The sequence below is a fragment of the Labrus mixtus genome, chromosome 1 (genome assembly GCF_963584025.1).
Source record: "Labrus mixtus chromosome 1, fLabMix1.1, whole genome shotgun sequence".
Taxonomy (NCBI): domain Eukaryota; kingdom Metazoa; phylum Chordata; class Actinopteri; order Labriformes; family Labridae; genus Labrus; species Labrus mixtus.
In genome coordinates, this window is record NC_083612.1 from 28685272 (window position 1) to 28709900 (window position 24629).

The 24629-nt window shown below is 42.0% G+C and overlaps 2 protein-coding genes across 2 annotated transcripts in view; one reads left to right on the forward strand and one right to left on the reverse strand.

Moving 5' to 3' along the window:
• Positions 1–14205, forward strand: part of LOC132976380 (frizzled-3-like) — a 30571-nt gene extending 16366 nt beyond the window's left edge. The window contains exons 3-11 of the mRNA XM_061041051.1: positions 4335–4531; positions 5139–5441; positions 5549–5711; positions 6794–7093; positions 7375–7626; positions 10516–10664; positions 10900–11014; positions 11277–11440; positions 11561–14205. Coding sequence (XP_060897034.1) covers positions 4335–4531; positions 5139–5441; positions 5549–5711; positions 6794–7093; positions 7375–7626; positions 10516–10664; positions 10900–11014; positions 11277–11440; positions 11561–11783 — 1866 coding nt within the window. The 3' untranslated portion in view covers positions 11784–14205. The remainder of the gene's footprint in view (positions 1–4334; positions 4532–5138; positions 5442–5548; positions 5712–6793; positions 7094–7374; positions 7627–10515; positions 10665–10899; positions 11015–11276; positions 11441–11560) is intronic.
• Positions 14206–15083: 878 nt separating this feature from the next.
• Positions 15084–24629, reverse strand: kif28 (kinesin family member 28). The gene is made up of 27 exons (XM_061041056.1): positions 24537–24629; positions 23641–23832; positions 23401–23451; positions 23104–23256; positions 22980–23015; positions 22731–22850; positions 21389–21496; positions 20951–21105; positions 20764–20875; positions 20577–20644; positions 20281–20423; positions 19979–20100; positions 19223–19313; positions 19070–19130; positions 18832–18955; positions 18605–18740; positions 18405–18523; positions 18102–18209; positions 17864–17953; positions 17441–17581; positions 17272–17342; positions 16992–17126; positions 16731–16897; positions 16429–16523; positions 16116–16248; positions 15810–15943; positions 15084–15263 (listed from the first exon to the last, which is right to left on the reverse strand). Exons 1-27 carry the CDS (start codon positions 24609–24611, stop codon positions 15105–15107), a joined length of 3099 nt encoding a protein of 1032 aa, XP_060897039.1. The 5' UTR covers positions 24612–24629; the 3' UTR covers positions 15084–15104.

Here is a 24629-nt window from a genome sequence, read left to right on the forward strand (position 1 = left end):
ATTGATACAGCTGTTTTGACCAGAGTGGCTTACATTATGCCTATCAGAGTATGAGTGCTGATGATTTCAACTTAAAGTCCATCCTTAACAAATTACATTTACTTGGAAAGATGCACAACAGACCACATTAACTCACATCATCATAAATCCATTGAATTCCTGAAACTCCATATGCTTGGTTATGCACATTGATGCTGATTCAGACATTATGTTTGTTTTCTAATCTTTAATTGTGAAGCACTCTTATTTAAGTAATTACTCACTTACTTACTTTGGTGTTGTGGAATACCGGTACATATTCCTGCAAATTAATTTGCTCAGTAATGGCAGTGAGTGACACATTCAAATGAACTTCAGCTCTTTAATTTATCAGTCATTCCAGTAAAACACCCGACTAAGTTTAAAGTTCCGTTCAGAGATGCATGATAGCCAAGTCTATTTGTCGCTTCATCACAGGTGTACTTGGGACTCAGTTGTTCATGTTTGTTGACAAAAATTGTGCAGCTTCCAGGGCACAGATCTATTGTGTACCTATTGTCTGTAATGACTGGAAGTTATTCTCCAAAGTTAAGAGAATTCAGTCCACTACTCGTTGATGGAAGGAAACAAGCAGGGAGAGCGATCAATTGCTGAAAGGTGATGCACTACATTCCCTCTCTTTTATCCACATACACCATCTCTCCATCACACAGTAGCAGTCTCCACCCTCAGGCCAGATTTTTTATTTACCTCTTCAGTTTCCATCACTGCTCTTCTATCACAACTTACTATAAAATGCCAGACAATTCCCTGTAGTCGTCCTCCATGGAAAGCTGATTGCCTCCTCCCTCCTCTCCTGTGGGGTGGCACAGTTAGACCACTTAATACCAATATTCTCTTTGTAGCGAGAGATGGGGGGCAATTGCCCTGACCGTAGGAATAATTGCACACAGATATCTGCACACATGCATTGACTTGTTCACACAGACGTCTCGCATAGTCACGCACTGATAACTGGGACAGACTTAAACAGAATACAAGAACACTGACACACATCCACACACGTAACCCAACATGCACAGGGGAAATGGGCAGAATGGGGACACACATACTCGCTGTAGAGCGGCTGTAAGGACACATGAAGAAAGACTCCATTCTGCTGCACAGGGCGACACACTCATGCAGAAAGCACCTACCACTCGGTTAAGTGTGGCCTTAGGCTTGTACCAGAAGTATGAGTGAGGGAGGTGGACAGACAGCGACGAGTGATGAAGCCCAGCTCAGTTTTTGTTGAAGACAAGAGAAGACTGTTCGATCCTAATTGATGTTAAAAACTCTTTGCACATTTATTGAATCTGCTCATGGTACTCAAACTCAAACTATCCCATCACAAAGATGTAACTGAGATGATGCCACATGTAACTGACCTCAGTACCTATAATGTAAAGAAATGGTCGACTCAAATGATCTGCTGTTATTGAGACATACATCCAGGGGCCAGATTGTGAGGTACAAGTGTTCAATCTAATGCTTTTCAATGCAACGGTGCTGCCATGAAGTTTACTTTTGTTAAATGTATGTTGTTAGTGTTTGGGTTAAATTGAGTCAAACAGGTATTTAACTATCTGTTTCTTATTGACGTCATATATAAAGCGAGTGTTGTTCTACTCTATGTAATGTTAATAATGGAAGGTATACTTTAGTTAGATACTAAGATCTTTCACCAAACATGTTTCACTGGCACCAAGGCATCAATTTTTTTTTACTTTTTTCTATACAGGAATGTTTTCTTCCCTCATATTTAATTTAGCTGTTTTGAATTACCGGTAGTACTGCTAAAAAAACATAACCAAATTAAATCCTTACAACACATAATGTCAATTTGCATTGCATCCTTTTTTAGGTTAACATATAAAAATAATATTTTGAGGCTTGCTTTGCAATATGTCAAAGCCCTAACTCAATACTTTTATCAGGCTGTTCAAATAGGAGCCATCAAATATTCAGGGCCAGCCCTTTACAGCTGGCTATCGATGCCTCTATTAAGAAGGCAGCAACACTTTCCCACCATTTCATCACTGTTCATTACAGAAAGTGCTTCTGAGTCAGTTTCCAACAGTCAAACACAATTATATATTAAGAACTTTGCAGTTCAATTGCAGGTCACAATGAATATCTAACTGAAATGTATCATCTCCTCTAATAAAACTGAAAACCATGAAATGCACTCAAAGACTAACCAATAATTAACCCCTTTTTTCCATTGAGAGCTGAATGTTTCATCAGAAAGAGAATGGTAGATAGCTCTTATTCATTTGCGATTCTGTCTGAACCAAATATATTTAATTTATCTACTCAAAGATTAAGTTTTGTCCCCAATCAATGCTCCTGTTCCTCCTGTCTCTTTTCTGTCCCCACACAGCCAAGCTTGCGTGCAACACACCAGGAAAGCATGGGCTGTGAATCATGTGAATTATTGAATGAACCAGAATGGTGTTTGTGTATACATGTAGGTGTGTGTGTGTGTGTGTGTGTGTGTGTGTGTGTGTGTGTGTGTGTGTGTGTGTGTGTGTGTGTGTGTGTGTGTGTGTGTGTGTGTGTGTGTGTGTGTGTGTGTGTGTGTGTGTGTGTGTGTGTGTGTGTGTGTGTGTGTGTGTGTGTGTGTGTGTGTGTGTGTGTGTGTGTGTGTGTGTGTGTGTGTGTGTGTGTGTGTGTGTGTGTGTGTGTGTGTGTGTGTGTGTGTGTGTGTGTTACATGTGCTTCTGAGCAATTCTGAAAACTATGTCAGACAGCTCATGCACCACTGCACCCATTTTCTTGTGGAACATCCCTCCACTGTGCACATCTAGAACACGGCAATTGAGAACGATCAAAACACACTTGCTAGGACCGAGTCTGCACACACACACAATCAGTGATGCATGGGTATTTGCCTGATTGCACTCATACAGTCTGTAAGCATATACTGTAGCTTTTGTCGAAAGCAGTCAATGAAAGTGCATTGTTATGTGTCGCATGTACACATATTTCATACACACACACACACACACACACACACACACACACACACACACACACACACACACACACACACACACACACACACACACACACACACACACACACACACACACACACAAAAAAAACCGATGTGTATATTTATAATGCTTTAGTCTCCATTCATTCCTTTTTAAGGTTCTGCTCTGATTTCTCTGTTGTCTCTTTGAAAGCCTTCAGTGAAAACTCAGCTTTAGTGCAGTCAGATAATATGAACCTTTAAATAGCTGAATAGATACAGGTCACTTTGCACACACAATTCATCATAAACTGCACACAATGGACTTAATGTGTCTTGCAGTAGCTTATAAATGAGCACAGCATTACATTTGATATATTGGGTTTGCCTATTGCACAAACAGTTTTAGTCAATGTATAAGATTCTAGTAGACTTGTAGTACTGGGAAAAAAGACATCAATACTAAATGTAAATCCTCTTAAGTAGGCTCTATGCGTTTTCACACCAGGGATGTCCTAATTTATTTGATGTAAAATAAATACTGATTTATTTCTAAGGGAACACAAGTTTAATAATAATTGATCCATCAGCACAAGCAGAAGTAGTCATCAGCTCAACTATATACCAACAGAAAAGAAGCTTTGAATTACAGGCCACAGTGCTTGATATATTATCAGCAGTAGATGTTAAAAGAAGCCACTCACATTTCTCCTATCATTGTGGGGATTTGAACCATCAGCCTGAAGGTCACAGGGCTGACTCTTTAACCTTTACTCAGCCATCAGAGAAAACAGATCTCTCATCTTCAGAGTGTGGACAGCCCTGCTGTTTGTTTGTTCAGTGGATTGACACATGGCTGCAGCTCAACCTTCAGAGGTCCGTCTTTGCTGTCCCCCTACTTCAAAGGGATGTTTGGTAATCTGATTGCTGCCATACATATTTCATGAGCTTGTAAATATTGATGGAATACTAAGTAGTATAAGTTGCAGTGGAGAAGTAAGGGCTCATTTGTCCATCCTCTGGCACTCCCTCTTTCCTCTTTGATGGTTATTTCAGGGTAAATATGAGCCTCCTCATACGTGCCACTGATAGCAGTTGACTTTTTCCTGGGCACAGCCTTTCCCCCACGCATGGCAGTTATAATAACAAGCCTGTCAAACTGGTTCCCAGTAATATATTGTGATGCAACGTTAGAAATATAAAGTGTGAGTGTTTGCTTTGGGACCTTTGTTTGACTGTATCCTACATCGAACGTGTGAATACATTCACCTCAGGTCACACATTGTTACACATCCAAACATAAAGTTAAACCTCTCCCATTTCTCTGTCTCCTCTCCAGCCTTTTCACCCCATGGTAAACCTGGTGTGCAGTGCCGACCTGAGGATGTTCCTGTGTGCCCTGTACGCCCCTGTGTGCACAGAGTACGGACAGGTGTCCATGCCATGTCGATCCCTCTGCCAGCGGGCCAAGGATGAGTGCAACAAACTCATGGAGATATTTGGATTATCTTGGCCAGATGACATGGACTGTAGCAGGTGTGTTATAGTATATTAACCTAGTACTGGAATCTGTGTCTATACAGCAAGTAATACCCTTCTAGTTTCAATTTTGAATATATTCTGTTTATTTGCCCAGGACTTAGTTTGCAATTTAGCATTCACCTCAAATCTGCACTGTTCCTGTTCTTGCTGCTTCTTTTTGAACCCGAGCCACCTTCAACTCCACACTAAGCCAAACTGACTCCGACCCTCAATATCATGCTGCTGTTCCTATTGTCTCTGTCACCTTAGTTTTATCTCTTTTATCTCAAACAGCAGAACCATTCTTATTTTTGTCGTTCCCTCTCTAACTTCTTACAATGTTTTATTTCAGCATTGTGACTTTTGTATCACATTTTTTATTTAAATGTTTCAGTACTCAGTTGGCTTTCTTTGTTCTGTAGGCCACGCTGAAACTTGTGCATTATAATACAACAGCAGTTGTAGCAGCAGTGTGGTGAAATCATCCGTCATGAAAGTTCAAATCCTCAGTTTGTGTTCTTAAGTTGTTACTCAGAGACGTTTCTAAAGGTTTCCCCCTGTTATTTTAGGGAGTATCTAATCAAAAAGGATGGCACACTAATGAACATTCACTCCTCTCAAGGTTCCCAGATTGTGACGAGCCCTACCCCCGCCCAGAGGACTTGTTAACAAGCTCTGACCCCACTGACCAGTCGTCCATGACCGTCCAGAGAGACTATGGGTTCTGGTGCCCCAGAGAGCTCAAAGTCGACCCCGACCTGGGTTACTCATTCATGGGCAAGAGGGACTGCTCTGCCCCCTGCCCCTCAATGTTCTTCAACCGACAGGAGCTGAATTTCATCCGCTACTTCATAGGAGTTGTTTCCATCGTCTGTTTATCTGCCACGCTCTTCACCTTCCTGACGTTTCTCATCGATGTTACCAGGTTTGAATGAATGGATGGTTGTATGGCATTCTCTAAAAACTAACTGAGTGGGAGAATGACTGATACACTGTTTTGTTTTTTGTCTTTTTTTTCCCCCACTTCAATAGGTTTCGATACCCGGAACGGCCAATAATCTTCTACGCTGTGTGTTACGTCATGGTGTCGCTGATTTTCTTTCTTGGCTTCCTGTTGGAAGACAGGGTGGCCTGTAACGCAGTCAGTCCCACCCAGTTCAGAGCCTCGACCATAACACAGGGATCACACAACAAGGTGAGAGCTTTAGGTTATCCATCCATCCCACTAGTATCAACACACATCGTATAGTAATGCTTGTGCCTTCCTCAGAGTTTTATTTTTTAAATTCTCACTGGAAAACAAGCAGTTAGCTATTCTCACTGGTCATGAATAATTTGATATGAATGTTTTATTAGTGCATTCTTTTTTCTTTTGGTGCTATAGCTCGTCATAAACGACAAAAAAATGACAAATTAAATTGACAATGAGACATCAGACAGAAATACAGACAATAAAATAAACCAAAAGAGTGTTAATAATGTGTATTTGTGAGTATGGATGTTGGTATGAGAGGCCTGTATGGTGGAGAGAAGTTCAAATTGATGTTTAGAAAGAAACTCACTCATTTTGTGGGTCTTATTAAATCTAATAAATACTGATTTAATTATTATTAACATCAGTGTCAATCAGCACATGCTCAAAACTCCTGAAAGAGTCCCGCATTTTCAGAGTGATCTGAATGTGTGAATGTAAAAAGTGGAATTTTTAAACCCGTCACGCAAACATGCAAATAAAGTGGAGGTGTGTATGGAGTGGTTTGTGACTTCCTTTTTACATCATATAAGATGAAATACCAAGTTTCATTGGTGACAGTCACCAAACTGCTGCACCTGTGCCCTGCCATCTTGGCTCATATCTTGCCTCCCTAGATGAAACCCTCCTGTCTGACAGGGAGAACTTCAGGCTGTGATGATAATATGTGAAAGAGCAACTCTGGAAGATTTCAGGGGCAGGCTGTCCGGAAATTTCTCTCAAAATGATCAGAAGTATATGTGTTAAGGGCTAATCATGAATGATCTAACTCTGTATGCCAACATAGCCGGCAGGAATGATCCAAACTAAATGAGATGAGATTCAACTTTATTGTCATTACACATATACGTGTATATATATAAGTGTAGAGTAACGAAATGAGGTTTGGAATCTCACCAGAAGTGCAATAAGCAGAAAGTGCAAGAATCTGTGCTATGTACAAGTAATTACAAAATGTACAGATGTAGACTAAAAAAAAGTGAATTATTGGGTATTTTATTAAATGGTCTCTCTCTTTCTCACAGGTGTGCACCTTGTTCTTCATGGTCCTGTATTTCTTCACCATGGCCGGCAGTGTGTGGTGGGTCATGCTGACCATCACTTGGTTTTTGGCCGCTGTGCCTAAATGGGGCAGCGAGGCCATCGAGAAGAAAGCCCTCCTCTTCCACGCTGTTGCCTGGGGGCTTCCAGGGGCCCTGACCGTCACCCTGTTGGCCCTGAACAAAATTGAAGGCGATGGGATCAGTGGAGTGTGTTTCATAGGGCTGTATGACATCGACGCCCTGAGGTGGTTTGTTCTGGCACCGCTCTGCCTCAACGTGGCGGTGAGTACAGTCGGGAGATAAATGAGTTGGTGGGCGGATGAAAGAGTTGATGAGTAGGATGGATGGATCTGTGAACAGATTAATGGGTGGGTGGATGAAATGATACAAAAGGTAACTGTTGGCTGTAGAGAGAGATGTAGACTGATAAATGGATGGTTGATGGTGGATAGTCTTTTGGCCTGTGTGTGTGTCAGTCATCCAGCACTTTAAAAAAAATCCTTTATATTAATTTTGTGTTAACATCACTGAGTCTCACTTCTCATTTGTCTCTCTCTCTTCAGGTGGGTGTTTCTCTCCTGTTGGTGGGCATTGTGGCTCTTAACCGTGTACGCATGGAGATCCCTCTAGAGAAGGAGAACCAGACCAAACTTGTCAAGTTTATGATCCGAATGGGGGTGTTCTCGGTGCTCTACCTGGTCCCCTTGTTGACTGTGATCGGGTGCTACCTGTACGAGCACACCTACAGGAGCATCTGGGAGACAACGTGGATGGAGGAGAACTGCAGGCGTTATCACATCCCCTGTCCATTTAAGGTAGGAAGAGATAAAATGTGTGTGAGAGACAGTGCTATGGTACTATGCTCACAAGATGAAGTAAGTGTCACAGGTTGATAGGGATTTGTTTCACTTATGGAGATGATTATGTGGAGGAAAGTTGGCGGGAGACCATAGGTGAGACCTAAGATCAGAGAAATCCCCATCAGACTGAACATATATAAACTCCGTAGTTGTGAATGGTTTCATAATTGTTGATAATTTTCTAATTTCCACTTATATCAAAAGTAAAATGGTCCCGTTGAGTAGCTCATCAAAACTATTTTTTTACCGTCTGTCGGAAACAGATGGCCTTTTCAAAATCTGTGTGTGATCTCAGCTGGACGTTGAAAACAAACACACTCTTGACAGGATATCCAGAAGCGTTCTATCACAGCTCATGCTGTAGCATTCAGACTCCCCCTGATCTCTCCCTGTAGCTCACTCACACACACACTGTATGTGTTGCACACTGCCAAAGATAGCTGGTGTGAAGTGCTCAGCTTCCCTCAGTGCCTTTCTCTCCTCATTAAGTCACTGGGATGCCGAGTATGTTTATGAGAGAGGAAAGTTTTGCTGTATTTGTGAACACAGGAACACTGAAGGCGTAAAACACGCAGTGAAGTATTGACTAATCATCCTTTCACAAACTGAGCGTTAATTAGGTAGTTTAGGCCATCGTTCTGTAAGTTATGACAACAATGTAAAAGTTTGATTTAAGCTGTAAATAAACAGATAAATATCAGGCAACCTTTAGACAAGACCCAAAGCGGTAAAAACTGAAATAACCCTTTAACGAGCAGAGACTGTGTGTGTGTGTGTGTGTGTGTGTGTGTGTGTGTGTGTGTGTGTGTGTGTGTGTGTGTGTGTGTGTGTGTGTGTGTGTGTGTGTGTGTGTGTGTGTGTGTGTGTGTGTGTGTGTGTGTGTGTGTGTGTGTGTGTGTGTGTGTGTGTGTGTGTGTGTGTGTGTGTGTGTGTGTGAGACAAAGTTGGCTGTTTCTCATGTGTGTGTGGTCCACTGAGTATGCATTTGAGGAGGAGGGAGCAAAGAGCAGTATGCATCATTAGCTCAGCTAATGCAGCTCTCAAGACCAGCTCGGTACAAAGCTCCCAGCTCTGTGTTAGACTCTTAGTCTCTCTCTCTGTCTGCTGGTTCTCACACACTTCTCTGTGAGTCTCTCTCTGTACTTGCTGTGTCATGCTCTGCTGCTTGTAGTCTGTAAATGTTCTTTGCTGTTATTACGAGTGTATAGAGTGTTTTTTACAGTCTAGTACTGAATAACAAAATGCATGTTCAAAACATGGACACAAACACACTCCTATGTCCACTCTATCCTGTGGATACAAAAAAGGTGTCATCCATTTGTCATACAAATGAAAAATTAGAACTTTAACTTTAAGAGTTAAAATAGTTATTTTAATGTTATAGAAGTGTTAACACGAGTTTTATGAGTGTCAGCTAATTTGTGACTGACAGACTACATGGGAGGGGCTGGAGGCAGGTGCAAGTGCTTATGTTTCCTTTTAGTGTGTGTATGTGTGTATGTGTGTATGTGTGTATGTGCATGTGCATGCATATTTCTATAGATGTGTGTGTGTAGAGAGCTCATGAGGAGAATCCCTTTTACAACCTGTTGTAGCTCTGGAATTTCATTATTACAAGGTGTTATTTGATCTTGACCCTAGGGGGGTTTGTGTGTGGGGTACAATTGCCATGTTTTAGGATATTTGAAAGTTCTGTAGGCATTGTTCAAGTTCAAGTAACTTGAGTTGTGTGTGTGTGTGTGTGTGTGTGTGTGTGTGTGTGTGTGTGTGTGTGTGTGTGTGTGTGTGTGTGTGTGTGTGTGTGTGTGTGTGTGTGTGTGTGTGTGTGTGTGTGTGTGTGTGTGTGTGTGTGTGTGTGTGTGTGTGTGTGTGCGCAAAGTGCTTCTTGTTTGACTAAAGGCCTACATTTGAGATGTCTAATCCCAGCCTGTGCCAGACGGAGTGTAATTCATATACAGTATAAAGATTCTTAGTGCTCCTCCTTTGCAAAGCAAGGGCAACTTGTCCCCCTGCCCAAGGAAGTGTCACAGAAGATAATGTTAGTGTTAATGTTATTGATGTGTAATTGGATAATCTTACTTTTACCAGAACTGTGATTGGTGTTCTGACATTAATTAATTTAGCACCTTACCAGTATTTTAACACTTAATGTTGTGCATCTGCATTCTTAGAAAACCGCTCAAAGCTTTCAAAGTATAGCTACAAAAAATGGGGCCTTTAGTATTATATCTCTGTAATACTGTTACTCAATTATGCACTGATTCACACTAATCTGGAAAAAAAACAAGCTTTTTTCTAATTATTAATGGTTCACCCCACATTTAGATCTACAGAACAAAAAGTATCTGAATCTATTCTCTGTTGATGCCTCAACATTGTCAGCAAGTTAAGAATATTTAGAGGATTGTTGTAAAAACAATGTATGTAAAACAACTAGCCACTAGTAAACAGCCCTCCAAACCTCCTGAGCTGCTGTAAACTCCTGCCCTCTGGTGGAGGTTATTTATCCTGCGTCACAGATGAGGACAAGCTGAGGTGAAGCAGTTGCTGTAACTGAAGTTCAGCTGCTGGGGCAGCTGTTTTTTGCGGATTGCATCCCCTCTTCCATCATTTAAACGGCCTGACTCAACTAAAACCACTTGTCAGCTCAGGATCCTTTGGTTTAATTTATTGCGAAACTAGTTTAAGTGGAACACTAAGTATTTCCTCTTTCTTTACCGTCTTAATATGGCTGACATATATGTCCTGCACTTCTATACTATACTGCTAGTCTGATATTTAACAAAATAAGCTTTTTTTTCTCATAACCATGGAATAAATATTGTACATTTCTATTCTCTTCAGGTGGAGCAGACTAACCGGCCGAACATGGTTTTGTTCTTGATTAAATATGTGATGATGTTGGTGGTTGGGATCCCCTCTGTGTTCTGGGTTGGCAGCAAGAAGACCTGCTTTGAATGGGCTAGCTTCCTGCATGGACGCAGACGCAAAGAGTAAGAAAGAGGGATTATTTACATTTATTATATCTCTGTGAGCATCAAACATCTGTCTTCTAATCCTCATCCCCTCCCCTCTTCTCTTCCCCTCTGCGTTCTCCACACCATGAATGTCTCCCTACCTCTCCTCCCCTCCCCTGACCTCCCTTTTTGAAATCTATCTGTTCTTTCTGGACCTGCCCGTCTGTCTTCCATTCATTTTCTTCTAACCCTCACCCTCTTCTTAATGCAGCAGTGGGGTGAATGAGTCTCGTCAGGTGCTGCAGGAGCAGCCAGACATCGCTCAGTCTCTGCTGCGTGAGCCAGACACTCCAATAATAAGGAAGTCTCGTGGAACATCCACTCAGGTAGGACTGCAGACAGCACTGATATAAGAGAATCTAAACAAAACCTTTAATAAAAAACAGGATAGACATGAGCAGTAGTTATAGAAACCTGACTGGAGGAGATCCTGTATAGCTTCAAAGCTATTTTCTCACGCCGTCTTGTTGAAAACTTGACTTGGGTTTGGATTTTGTTTCAACATTTCTGCGTTATGAACAGACTATTTGAGGCCATCTCGTGTCTTAGTGTTTGTTGCTAAAAGTTGTTACATCCATCCTTCTGTAGGGCACATCTACCCACGCCTCTTCAACCCACTTAGCTGTCCTGGACGATCTGGATGAACCCATCAGAACTCACCATGGCCACACTGCCTCCACCAAGAGTAAGGCCGGCAGCGTCCACAGCAAAGCCAGCTACCACGGTAGCCTACGCCGCACTCGTGACAACAGGTAGAGCAGGAAATCCACGACTTTCTGTTTGTCAAATAGTGTGAATCACACAAAGTGAAGCCTGTTTTCCTTTGTCCTTCCTGTGTGTCTAATGTCTTTACCTATCTCTCTCCCTCTCAGGAGTGATACTTTGGTTCACAGAGGTACACAGGAGCGCAGTTACCATGGCAGCATGCCACGTCTGGACCACCCACTCTCCACCCACAGCAGCCTTCATCAGTTAGACAGCCACTCGAGGCACGGCAGCCAGCGAGACGTTACTGAGCCTGCACAGACCCTCATCACCCACGGAACAACTGCAAGTGAGAGCCCAGTGGGAGAGCAAGAAGGCACCAGCGCCTGAGAGGACTCTCAGTCTCTACAGTAAACTGTTGTTAGGATGCTGTTACAGCCTTTTAAAGATTTCCCCTCAGCAGACACACACACATCTGTTTAGTTGTGAATGTTTCCCTCTACCTAGATGGAGAATGCCAGTGATTACTGCAGAGGGGATTTTTGGCATTAGTTCCTTGGTGATCATTTGTTAGCACCGTGGCTAAAGGCTAACACAGCTCAGCCAGTGTTCTTGACTGGAATTTGACAAATGCAGTTCAGTTTGTTTACCTAATTCTTTGACCCCACACAGTTCTTAACTCCTGAGTTTTTGACTCAAACCGGCTGATGAAAGGCATTTTCAGGGATCATCTGCGTTGTACCCGGGTCAACCAGAGCTAGCAATGGATAGGAGACAATGAGACGTGGAAAGGAGAAGTCTCCATGCTGTACAAAGAACACAACTGTTTCCTGCAGGCATAGCTTGTTTGATTCATTCGATTCTGGATTTGGAGGTCTCATGATGGAACTATTTCCAGGATGTGTCACCACCTTGCAGGGCCTATATGAATGAATATTATTAAATAAGTGAACACTGCCGAGTATTGCTTTATAACAATCTTAAATGTTCTGCTCTGTTGGTAACGTCAGACAAAAATGTGGAAATATTCTGCCTCTGTTTTGACTGAGATTTCTGATGATCTTTCTTCTGTACTGCAGCTCTTAATGACTTCTTTTTGTCTTTGTGTGGCTTCAGCGCTCCACAACTATGAGCGTAATGTGAAATCGTGGACCTCTCTGTGGTTTAGTGAAATATTTTTATACTGTGAAAATTGTCTGCTTACTGCTGAAAGCTTCATGTTGTGAGTATTTTTCATAAAGAGGACAAATTTTGGGTTTAAAACTTTACTTGTCTTCTCCCGTGGTGAGCTGATGGAGAACTGAAAGATGAAACGTGTGTAACCTAGAATGTAAAAGGGGTTTGTCAGAGATGGAGATATAACAAAGACAGGGTTAGGATAAATGAGCTGGAATAATGTGTGTGTGTGTGTGTGTGTGTGTGTGTGTTTGCACTTGCAGTGGACACACACTCATCTTAGCTCAGCCTCCCTGAACTGTTTGAGCACTGACTCGTCTGTAAAGAGGCATTAGCTTGGACAAGGCAGCTGTGGAAACCCTCAAGATGACATTTGTACTCCGCCAATCAATCTATTTCATATTTTAAAAAAGCTGAAAAGACCTGATGTTGTTCTGTACTATACTGACAGTGAGAACTGACAACTGTAAATTGATAACCAGAGTGTTGTTAATCAGGTACTGCATTCAGTCCTTATGGCTGCATAAGCTGCAAACATGAATGCTACTTCTTTGCTAATATCTTTTACATACACAGAAAAGGCGTCTTCAACAACAACAAAAAATGTATTTTGTAATTTTCACCACTGTACTTGATATTTACCTAAACTGCTTCTGTACAGACTCTGTGCTCATGTGTGTTTGTTTGGTTGTTCAGACAGGGACCTCAGATTTAAACAAACTGGTGCAGATAGTGACATGAAACTGTCGAAACAATAATGCTTGATTATTGTGCACTGCTTCATTTTCTTCTACATTTCACGCTTACCTTAATGTGAGAGAGTGTGCATTGTAAATACTTTTTTTATAGTTTGTGTTGACCCCAGTCCCTGAAGACCCAAATTAACCTACCTCACCTTACCCTGGGCCTTCTGTATACATGCACACACACACACATGTTCATGTTATGAGGTGCTTTCTGCCTAGATCAGAACATATGGTGGTGATCATCTGACAAAATCAATCAAGTTTGAACTGAATTTAATGAACCTAAACACAAATTCTCAGATATCTGAAGCTTGCGTTCTGTCTGTCCCACATTTGTCTTTATGTTCTCCAGTCCATCTTGTCAGTTCACATGGACCCAGCCACCTTTACACCTTTGTCTCTATCTGACTTTTATGGTCCGTGTCAGAATGTTTAAACTTTCTCTGCGGTACATAGATTCTCTATCCCATCTGATGACTAAGCTGCCTCACATTTGCCTTCTGCCTCTCCTCCTTTGAACGAGCCCACGCTGATCTTTTTTTGGACCTACAGCAACTGTCTGTACTCTTTTACATTTGTGACTGCTTACAAACGTTAACTGTTGTGCTTTTACCTCTGAACTGGACACCACAAAGAGAGAGATCAACTCTGCCACTAAACTTGACACACTGGAAATCTGTCCTCTTCAGCTCTGAAGTATCACGGTGACATTGTCATACTGTGGTACAGCTTCAGAGTGAAAAGACGAGACATTGTAGGTGATGTTTCTAAAGCATAATAATATGGTGAATTCTGAAACTTGAGTTGTATTGTATGCCTTTTAATTTATTTGCCGTTGGGACTGTAAAGATTTCTTTACATGCAGTCTAATAAACTTTTTATAAACTTCAGTCCTTGTGTTGTTTATTTTCTACAACATTCACATATTGATCATCTGAATTAATCTTACATATCTCACCTAGTCTCAACAGCTGGTGGCAGTTGAGAGTTAAGACACTTGAAAACCTTCTCATTTTACACAAGAGAGTAAGGCCTCACAACAACAAATGGCACACATGACTGATCTTGATCAGTGTGCATCACAAGTGGTTGGTTGTAAAAACCCTGCATCAAAGAAATCATGAATGAAGAGTTATGCTTAAGTTGTAATTTGAATGATGAATGACTTGATGGTCACAGATGCAATATAATGTTTTAAAAGGCTGAGTACTGTATATTGTTTCCTAAAGCTGTAATACATAAAATGTAGTATCACAAGATATCTAAATGGTACAAGTTATTGTCTTTACTCTGATTTAATACTTTAACCTAAATCTTACTTAAATTACAAAACATGTTTAATGTACCTCTCTAGCTTTTAATGCATATTGAAAATAGTTTTTAAAAGTGCTGCTGGCCGAGTGGTTTGTTTGCACGCCTCATGTACAGAGGCTGTAGTCCACGAGCGGAAAGCACGGGTTTGAATCCGACCTGTGGCTGCTTTCCAACATGTCATTCCCTACTCTCTCTCTCCAATATCCAACTCTATCCACTCTCCTGTCTCTCTAATAAAGGCACAAAACCCCCAAAAAAATCATCTTAAAAAAGAAAGACATTATTAATAGATTGAAACATTTCCATTCAAAGTCAGGTTATTGATGTGGCATAGTGTTTTCTTGGATAAATTAAAATGAAATAAAAAGCTACATATAAAAGCTAGTATCTTCAAACTACACACACGTCATACTAGAAATCTCTGCAATGTCTTAAAATGAAGCATGAGCTCGTATTTCTATAAGCTGTCACTCAGTCACGACCAGATTCCTGATCGTTCTCGTTTCCGGCGGACGATGGCAGCCACTTCCTGTTTGAGTGTGGAGACGCTCTGCTCAAGTTGCTCAGAGAAATTCCTCAGCAGCCGACAGTGCTCGTCCACAAACAACCTGAGCCCCAGAAGGTCAGACTCCTCCTAAAGACACACAACACAAGCACATTTAGTCAGTGTCATTGTGAAAGCAGTTAACTCAGTTATACACATGTACTACAGCAACTAGGCCCACACTTAGGAATACCAGAGCCTGATTCAAAATTTGAACATATTAAGATAACATACACACATAAAACTTAAATCACACGACTCTTATCAACACTTTAGACTGAAATGAAGTCTCAGTTTCAAATTGCCTGTTCTAAAACTGAATAATAGTATTGACTCTTTTGCCACTGTTCAGGTACAGATATTCAACCAAAATAATATTTATCACTACAAACAGCAGGTCCATCACTACAGCTCTGATTCGGATTAATTTTCATTTTAAACACTTTTTTTTTAAATTCTGTTTGAGATGGCTTTGCTGTGATTAAATGAACCCTGAAACAACTGAGAGTGACATTTTATAAATGTTATTATTTGTCCCTGAAATGTCCAGACACTGAAGAAATGATCTGACTGCAAAGACCTTATTGTTGTAATTCTCACTAACACTACTACTGCAGGCAGACATCAGATACATACACTGGGTCTGTGTCTGCGCAGACGCTGCAGCTGACCCCTCACTGAGGTCATGCTGTGATAGAAAACTTTCAGGGCTCGAGCAAACTCTGCATCACAGCTGGGACGCACCGAGCGACCACGCACACTATCCCCACCTAACACACACACAGGGAGGAAGACATGAACACTTATTGATGAATGGAATATTGTTTTGTATGTTCCAGCTGGTGAATCCAAATTACTCTGAATACATGTAAACGAGCTTTTCATTATATCATTATAAACATTGATCTGTATGTGGGGGTGTTTTATGTGTGTTTCGGTTACCATTCCTGGCTGTGTTGAGTTGTTCTCTCAGACTTTCGTTTTCTTTTCTCAGTGAAGTATTGACATTCTTCAGTTCCTCCATGTCCTGCTGCAGAGCTCTCACTGAACAGCTGAGCTCTGCTGAGTCTATAGGCTTCAACACACATTTAAAACAGCAGATTTTTTCTTTTTTGCCTAATAAAACCTACGTAAACAAATAGATAGACACCTGTGTCTTAAGTTGCTTGGTTGTTTCCAGATTTAGAAACATACCGAAGGAAAAATAAAAAGATAACTTCTGATTCATGGAATACAATCTGGAGATGAGACTCACTGCTGTATCCGCTGTGCCTCCCTCCTCGATGATAAAGATGCCCTCTGTAGTCATCCTCACTCCCTCCAGAGCTGATATCAGCTCAGTACAACCCTCTGAAAGACAAATCAACACCAATCAGCAGCTTGAATGCAGGTTAATATCTGATTACTATTATTTTAAGCTTTTGCTGTTGAATCCAGCCTTCTTCACAGTCACAACTAAATCTACTGTTATCACAACCAAGACATTTACGTGTTCAACTTCTTTGTGTTTTGTTTTTGTCAACTTGCCCAATACTTTAATCATCTCCTAATCCTCACCTTGAAGGCCCCAGAGCTCCAGCACCACGGCGCTGCTCTGCAGGTAGTCCAGCAGACGTTGGGAGGTGTGGAGAGAGGAGAAGTGGACTCTGTGATCCAGCAGAGGGTTGACGTTGTGCCACACAGCCGGAGTGTAGAGAGACTGGCTACAGTCAAATAACCTGAACCTGAAAAAAAGTAAAAATCTGTCACTTATTTTATCTGTGTCCTCACTGCACTTTACACTCTCTCCAGTGCTTCGCAGACCCCAGTATGCCTCACCCAATCTGGACCCCTCTATTACGGGTCTCTCTGATCCAGCGAAGGCCGCAGCACTGATCCAGGACCAGCTGGAAGTCAAGCCGTCGACCAAGCAACTCAGACGGGTCAATTAGAATGTCATCCTCGCCCAGAGGACTAAAGAGAAAGAGGATTTATTCACTTTATTAAACAGTGTGTGTGTGTGTGTGTGTGTGTGTGTGTGTGTGTGTGTGTGTGTGTGTGTGTGTGTGTGTGTGTGTGTGTGTGTGTGTGTGTGTGTGTGTGTGCACCCAGGTCCTACAGTCCTGTGGAGGTGCAGGGAACCAGCTGTGCTTGTAGAATAGCCTCCTCTGTTCCTTCTGACCCCAGCACCTGCACACAGAGCTTCAACCTTATTTGTGTTTCTTCACAGGACTATGTCAGCCATACACTCGTGTCTTTGTCTGAATGCAATCAATCTGTGTTAGCACCTCGAGCTGCTCCTCCAGAGGGATGCGGAAGGCCAAAGACTGAAGCCAGAGGTGAGCCGTCCCCAAGAGCAGAGGCTCCACAGGATCCCAGAAGGGGTCTTTATCTCTGGGTAATGCAGCAGTGGACAGCCTCTCTACTCTCTGACCGGAGGATACAGAGACCATTATAAAAAAAGAGTTATTGCTCCAAAATGTAATCATACCATTGATGAAGCTATAGAGCTGACTGCGCAGACTTGTATTAATTCAGACTCCCATTAAGTAGGAACTCTAAATCAATACAGGGATTACAAAATTCTATTTGCAGCCTGTCAAACTTCTTTTGTCAGAAAATCTATTTATATGTGTCTAGTTGTTTGTAGTTGAGTCTTTCTACATTAAAAAAAAAAAACAACAACAACAACAATCTTCTCATTGAATTACATTGCCTCCGCTCTCAGTTTGATGCTGCTGGTAAACTTCCTCCATCAGGAATTTACGGTTCACAAACTTAGCCTTGGACCATAACCACACCTGGGGAGAGAGTGCAAGAACGGCTTGGAAAAACATAAATTCAACACCACAGATCAAACCTGAAATAGAAACTGGAATGACAGGTTCATGAATTGTGAAACTATTGCATGTGAGAGAGACAATGATACAAAGAAGAAGAAAGACCAACCTGTTTTCCTACCAACGCAGTGACTCTGACCACAATCTCTTTCTCCAGATCATGGCCTCTTGAGTCAGAGAGTGCCAAATTCTTTATCTCCAACCTAAACACCACCCCCTAAATGTAGGGGACAGAGTGTAAACAGCATGTGTGGATACATCCATTAATAATGTATATGATTCATTTCATTGATTAGACACTACCTGCAGTGATCACAAACTCACCATATAGACATTGCATTTCAAGTTTTTATTCAAACATTAAACACAGAAAGAGAATGAGAGAAGATCTGAACATGTGTTTGTGCATCACCTTGTTTAGCTCCTGACTCATCTGGTTGGCCTCTGCCACCATGGGCATCAGTTTGATGTAGTCATAGAAGACGGCCAGCAGACTGGGGTCAGCCTGAATGGACCCGGCACTCGACTCACCTGAACTCAGATACAGAAATAACTTCTAACAAGTGTCCTTCCAGGAATAATCCTCATTCCCACGTCGATCGTCCTACTCACCCAGGTGGATGCCCTCTGCGGCAGCCAGCTCTGACTGGAAGTAGTCGTAGTCGTAGCGACTCCAGTCATCCCCGCCCCTCTCAGAGGGATAGCCAATGAACAGGTAGGTGCAGTTGGAACCGAGGATGAGACGGTCCTGCAGAAGCAGAAAATAAAGTGTTGTGTGTATGTGTGCTGTAAGACATTTTTCACATCATGATAAAGTTTGTGGGTGTGTTGAGGCGCACCAGATGTTGAAGCTCAGTTGTCTGGGAGACCACATAGCCATTTATAATGACTTTTGACCCTGCCAGCGGGGTGAGTGTTACCAGCCTCTGTTCGTTCCTGAACACAGCGTGACGCTCCTGAATGCTGACACACAGAAAACAAACATGCAGCATATTGCAGAGTGCACCAGTTTGAATGCTGCTTAACGCTGAAAAACAGTTAGCCTATCGATTTGATGTTGATGTGATGAAAACTCACCCTAAACCCTTGATAGAGATTGATGTTGTGGAAGAGTCACATAGGCCGATGTCCCACTCGCCTGGAATAGAATGAATCAAAGAAGTGGTAATAAACAGGCTAAAGGTTTGTCTGACTACAATGAGAAGCTCCATTACCTTCTTATGGACTTACCCTCCTGAATGAACAGCTTGACAACCCCTGACAGCTGAGCGTCCTCATTGATGTTGAGGATGTAGGGGTGCATTTGCATCATCCTTCTCTCCTGACAAGGGGAAAAGTCACAGATAAACAGTATGACTGGAGACTATACATATTCATATGTGCAATGATGCATTTATGCAATTAACTTGTACCAGTTTGTGTTATCGGAGCTCATGTAAAACACACTTAGAATACTAACAAGAATAAGATGTAGACGCCTTTATGTTACCCATTGGTTTCTTGACCCCCCCTTTTAAAGCCTGGTTCTTTGTATCACCACTTTTGTTTGTTAGGACTATCAGTGACCACATTTGGACAAGGATGAGTTCCCTTTATAAGGGTAGCAACCTGGCAATTAGAGGTAGCCAAGCCACAAACATGCCCGTCTTTATTGTCCATTTGAATTTAAAATGGACCATCATTAACTAAATAAACACCTGGCTGCATTGAGACAGACTTGTACTAGTAACTGAGACCATAAACATATAAGGAAAATGTTTACAGAGGTCATTCATGTGCTATGAAGAAGGGTTATTTTCTCAGCTGCTCCCATACTTACAGGTGTAATCAGATTTTTGCAACCTGTGGAGTCGCCCCCAGCTGGCCTTTCAGAGAAATCCAGGTTTAAGTCACGTCTGACAATCTGTGATCTGAAACTATTTCAAAAAGTGTGTGTGTTTGTGTGTTTGTGTGTGTGTGTGTGTGTGTGTGTGTGTGTGTGTGTACCTGTGTGATGTTAGCATACTGTTGCTCCCAGTCCTTCAGCGCCTCTTGCAGATGTTGTTCCCAAAGAGTCTGAATGGCTCTGATCTGGAGCTCGTTGTGAGTCAGCAGTTGACGGAGTTCCTCTGAACACACACAATCACATTTATAGTTAATGTGTCTAACACCAAAATAAATTATTCATTCATTCATTCATTCAAGCACACACACTCACAAACACTCACAAACACATACACATAAACACATTGACCTGTCTGACCCTCGCCTGCTGAATTCTGTTTCACTCTTGACCTGAGGACTCTTACTGGTTTCATCGTTGGCTCTGCGTCCCTCCTGACCCAGCCGGCTCAGGCGCTGCAGCAGCCGGGCATTCTCTGCCTTTAGCTCTTTAACCAGACGCTCTGTCGGGCTCTCGTTCACCACAGCTCGGTTCTGGATACGTTTGGCCCTGAAGTGGGGAGGAAACAAGTTACAGAACAAGCTATGAGTTGCAGTATGAGCAGAGGAAATGATAGAGAAGAGCCAGAGGAGGATGCTTTTATTACAATATTTATTGATAACCAGCTGAAATTATTTTTACTGCATGATCAGTTTGTTGTACCTCTCAGCGTAGCGCAGGGTAGAGAGGGACTCCTCATAGCAGATGTCAGCAGGACTCAGAGTTGCAATCTTTAATTAAATTAGAAAAAGCTTCACTAAACAGTTTGTTTACAAGAGCACTTTGACAGCAGACGACCAGTTGACTACAAAATGCAACACTCCTGCATGTCAGCACTACTTTCTGTTACCATGACAGTGCGACTGTTTCCTCCCAGTGCAGACTGCAGCAGCTTGGTGAGGACTGAGTCTCTGTACGGTATGTGGATCACCTTCCTGCCCACGGCCACATCAGCCAGGGCGCTGGAGGAGGAGAGGGTATGCGATCAAGTTGACAAAGCAAACTCAATGACAAAAAGAAGAAAAACACAGGCTCACCTGATGACGTTTCCCAGCGTGGTGAGGCTCAGGTTGATGGCCGTGCCCTCTTTGAGTCTATCTGCCTCTGACCCTGATGACCTCTGACGCTCACTGCCGGCCAGGTCCACCAGGTTAATGTTGGACTGCTTTGTGATGCTCTCTTTGGAGAAGATCTGACAAAAAGTTACACTTAAATCAATTACAAATGTTTTTAAAAAAAAGATACAACTCTTGCATACAGGGTAAAGATAAAGACGCAGGTGCCGGAAAAACATACAAATGTTATAAATGTTAAAAATCAACTGAGAAAAACTGTTTGTGGAATCATACAATGTCCATAAAGCTAGCAACAACAGCTTGATAAAAGAACTACAGGTATAGTAGGACAGACAAATGTCGCCTTGTAAAACATGTTTACAGTGTTGCTGGACTTCACTTAGTCCGTGCATAGCTCACCTGTTTGAGCTGGAGGATAATGAGCATATGGGAACGACTGCTGTTTGCATTCATGTGAGTGGCAGCGGTGGTCCGGGTCCTTGTCCCCTGCTCCATCAGCTGCTCCACCTTCATTTAAAAAAAAAAAACACATTTAAAGTGATTAAAAACACACAAAAAGAAGACTACTGAAGCGATATCTTAAATCACTAGTAGTTCTTGTTTCTGAACATACTGGCTCCTATAATTCTCCTTCACTGAGGTGTCTTAGTAATATGATATAGTTTGTCCCCGGTCATTTTCAGGACAGATGTGAACCTTTAAGATCTGGAGGTCAAAGTCTGTCTGTGCCAAAGCGATACATCAGGTCTCTGTCTCCTGTTAAGTCACAGCTGTCCTCATAATACTTTACCGGCTCTGTCGCGCAAGGAATCAAAGTCTTGAAGATAACAACGATGAACTCAAATCTACATTCTTCTCTAAAACAAATGTCTCTACGTGGATATACACTCGTCTGACCGGAGGACATGTGATGTGACTTATGGGGGTGGAGGATAACATAGATCCTTGTTTTGGAATTTGATATTGACCTCTGTAACCTTTTCCATGGTAACCCCAAAAAACAAAAGGTGATCATGCCTTCGCTGTTACAGACCCTGAAACGCTTGATGAGACCGGGCGTGCTACAGTAAATCAGTGTTCATTTTTAATAACTCCTCAAGCCACGGTTGAACCAAACTGCCTAAATTCAATCGTTTAGGTTTTTCTACAGGGTGGAAACTTTCACAGTGAGGTGGTTTTATATTACCTTGTTTGTTATGTTCATATAAATTCACCTGAAATGTATTCCATCACAGCTCTAGTTTTCTTTCTAATTTAATGATTTCAATGTTCTCAGGCCTTTAATTTGGTAATTTAAACTGGTTTTAAAACAGTCTTGGTTTAATCCCTCTGTGGCTGGATGACCTTCAAAAGAACGTGAACACCAGTCAGACGATGAGTTATATGTATAGCAATTTTGGATGCTGGCCACCTCATCATGGGGCCGTATTCTCAAGTGATTCACAGTACACTGTTTAAAAAAGCTGTGTTATTTTTTCCAGTAACATTTTACCACGTTCAGTATGTTGGCCAGTGAAAATGACTCAGGACGAGATTATTACCTTGAGAGAGTACGAGCCGTGTACAGGAGAGAATCAGAAAAGAGATGGACCACATTGACATATTGTTAAAGTTCATCATTACTGCTTTAAGTCAAATGAAAGGAACTCATTTCTTAAAGAGACTCTTGAAGATTCAACAGACTCAGCTTTTTAGAGTTGAATATAAAATCATAAACATTATCTCTATAATCATCTCCTACCTGTGGTGCACTGTCACATGGGACTGTTCGCAGACCCTCCACATAGAAACCTCTCTGCTGCTCCTCTCTGACTCTGAGTCCCCCTGGGGTACGAGACCCCCGAGACAGCAGGTCCACCACCTGGACAAAAAGGAGAGAGAGAGAGAGCGAGAGAGAGAGAGAAGTATAGATGTATAGGTTGAGGGTATCTTCCAGATCAATCACTTTTTCATGAATAAGAAAAGGAGAGCTGCTTCATCTTTCTGTTACCTGCTCATTATAGATTTCCAACATACTGAAAAAGACCTGTGTAGACACACATTAAATTAAACATTAAGAATGGTTTAAGCTACATACTAACAGGATGTGCAGGTCAATGAAGGTGTCTTTTTACCTGACACTGTCGTGAGTCATGGTTCTCTCTGATGGCCTGAAACAGTCGCTCACAGAGTTTAGGAACCAGGCCTTTGTTTGGCCCGTAGCCCACCATGGAGTAACTCTTCCCTGAGCCGGTCTGCCCGTAGGCCAGGAGAGTGGCATTGTATCCCTGCAGACAACATTTCAGGATGGAACAGATTTACACTGAACAGATGTTTGAGCCAAGAAACAGATCAAAATGTGCTTATGTTTAAGAAAGACTAGGCTTTGTGATATCAATGAGAACTCTAGTTCATGTTGTGACGATTGTTACCTGCAGTGCATTCTCCAGGATTCCCTCTCCTAAGTCCTGAAACACACTGTCCTGTGGGTAGAAGATATTCTGTGAGCTGCAAATCCATAACAGAGTTCTGTCTTGATCTTGATCAAACTCTACATCTCTGCTTTCTGGTCAGTAGAACTACTTATAGGGCCTAGATTGTTTCCTCTAGCACCGTGCATTCTGCTGATTGTAAACCATTAGCCTGTTCTACCAGCAGGCATCAGACCTGACCTGGTCCGCATATCGTCCTCCGGGCTCTTCGGGCACACAGAGGCCGCTGTGGTCACGAGTGAAGCCACTGTGGGACCAGTAAGCGTAGTCGAAACAAAAGGAGCGGCGGCTCTGAGGGTCTCGCGGGTCCTGGATGGTGATGGAGCTGGTCACCATGGAAATAATACAGTGGCTGCCTGCATCTCTCTCTCTCTTCAGGGAGGAAGGAATTGATGGAGGATGAGAAGAGGGGAATAACGCTGTTGGAAAAGATTTGACATGGATCCCAAGGAAAATGGGAGAACTGCAATAAAAGCATCTTCAGCTTTGCTCTCCGACAGGTAACTAAGTGAGACTCTCTATTTGTGGTTATTACTGCTAGATGAACGAAAGTTCAATCCTTCTGTGATTGTTTGCTCACATATCTGTAAATACTCTGGTCAATATCCACTGGTTAAGACTGGTCTGATAGTCATCAGGTTAGGCTTTATTTGAATGGCTATGTACTACAACCACTTGGTCATTAATGTTGATGTAACTAAGATGAGGAAAATGGAAACTCTTAGCCAATGACCTTACAGTCATTAAGTCATGCAGAATAAGGATTTGATTGGTGCTTTATGATTGATCATTTAGAGCTTATTTGATACTGAGATGCATAATTAGAAACTATGAAATGTTGAGTATGTGTACCTTAATGTAAATGTTTGAACAATGTATTCTTCATTCTTCTACAAACACTGATACTACGTCTAACAATAACTCTCTCCTGGTCTTACTACTGAACAGGTTGGGTCCATCAGTCTTTATATGGTTATATGTCAGTGAATACATTACACTGATATAATAATACAGTACAATAACAGTGTAAATATAAAATCTCAAAGAGTTTTAACAAAATAAGAAATATATGATACCTTGTTGAAGGGTCGGACCCTGACGGCCACTTTGACGCAGTCCTTGCTGTGCATGTCTGAGGCTTTAGCCCTCATGGTGCAGCAGGCAGCAGG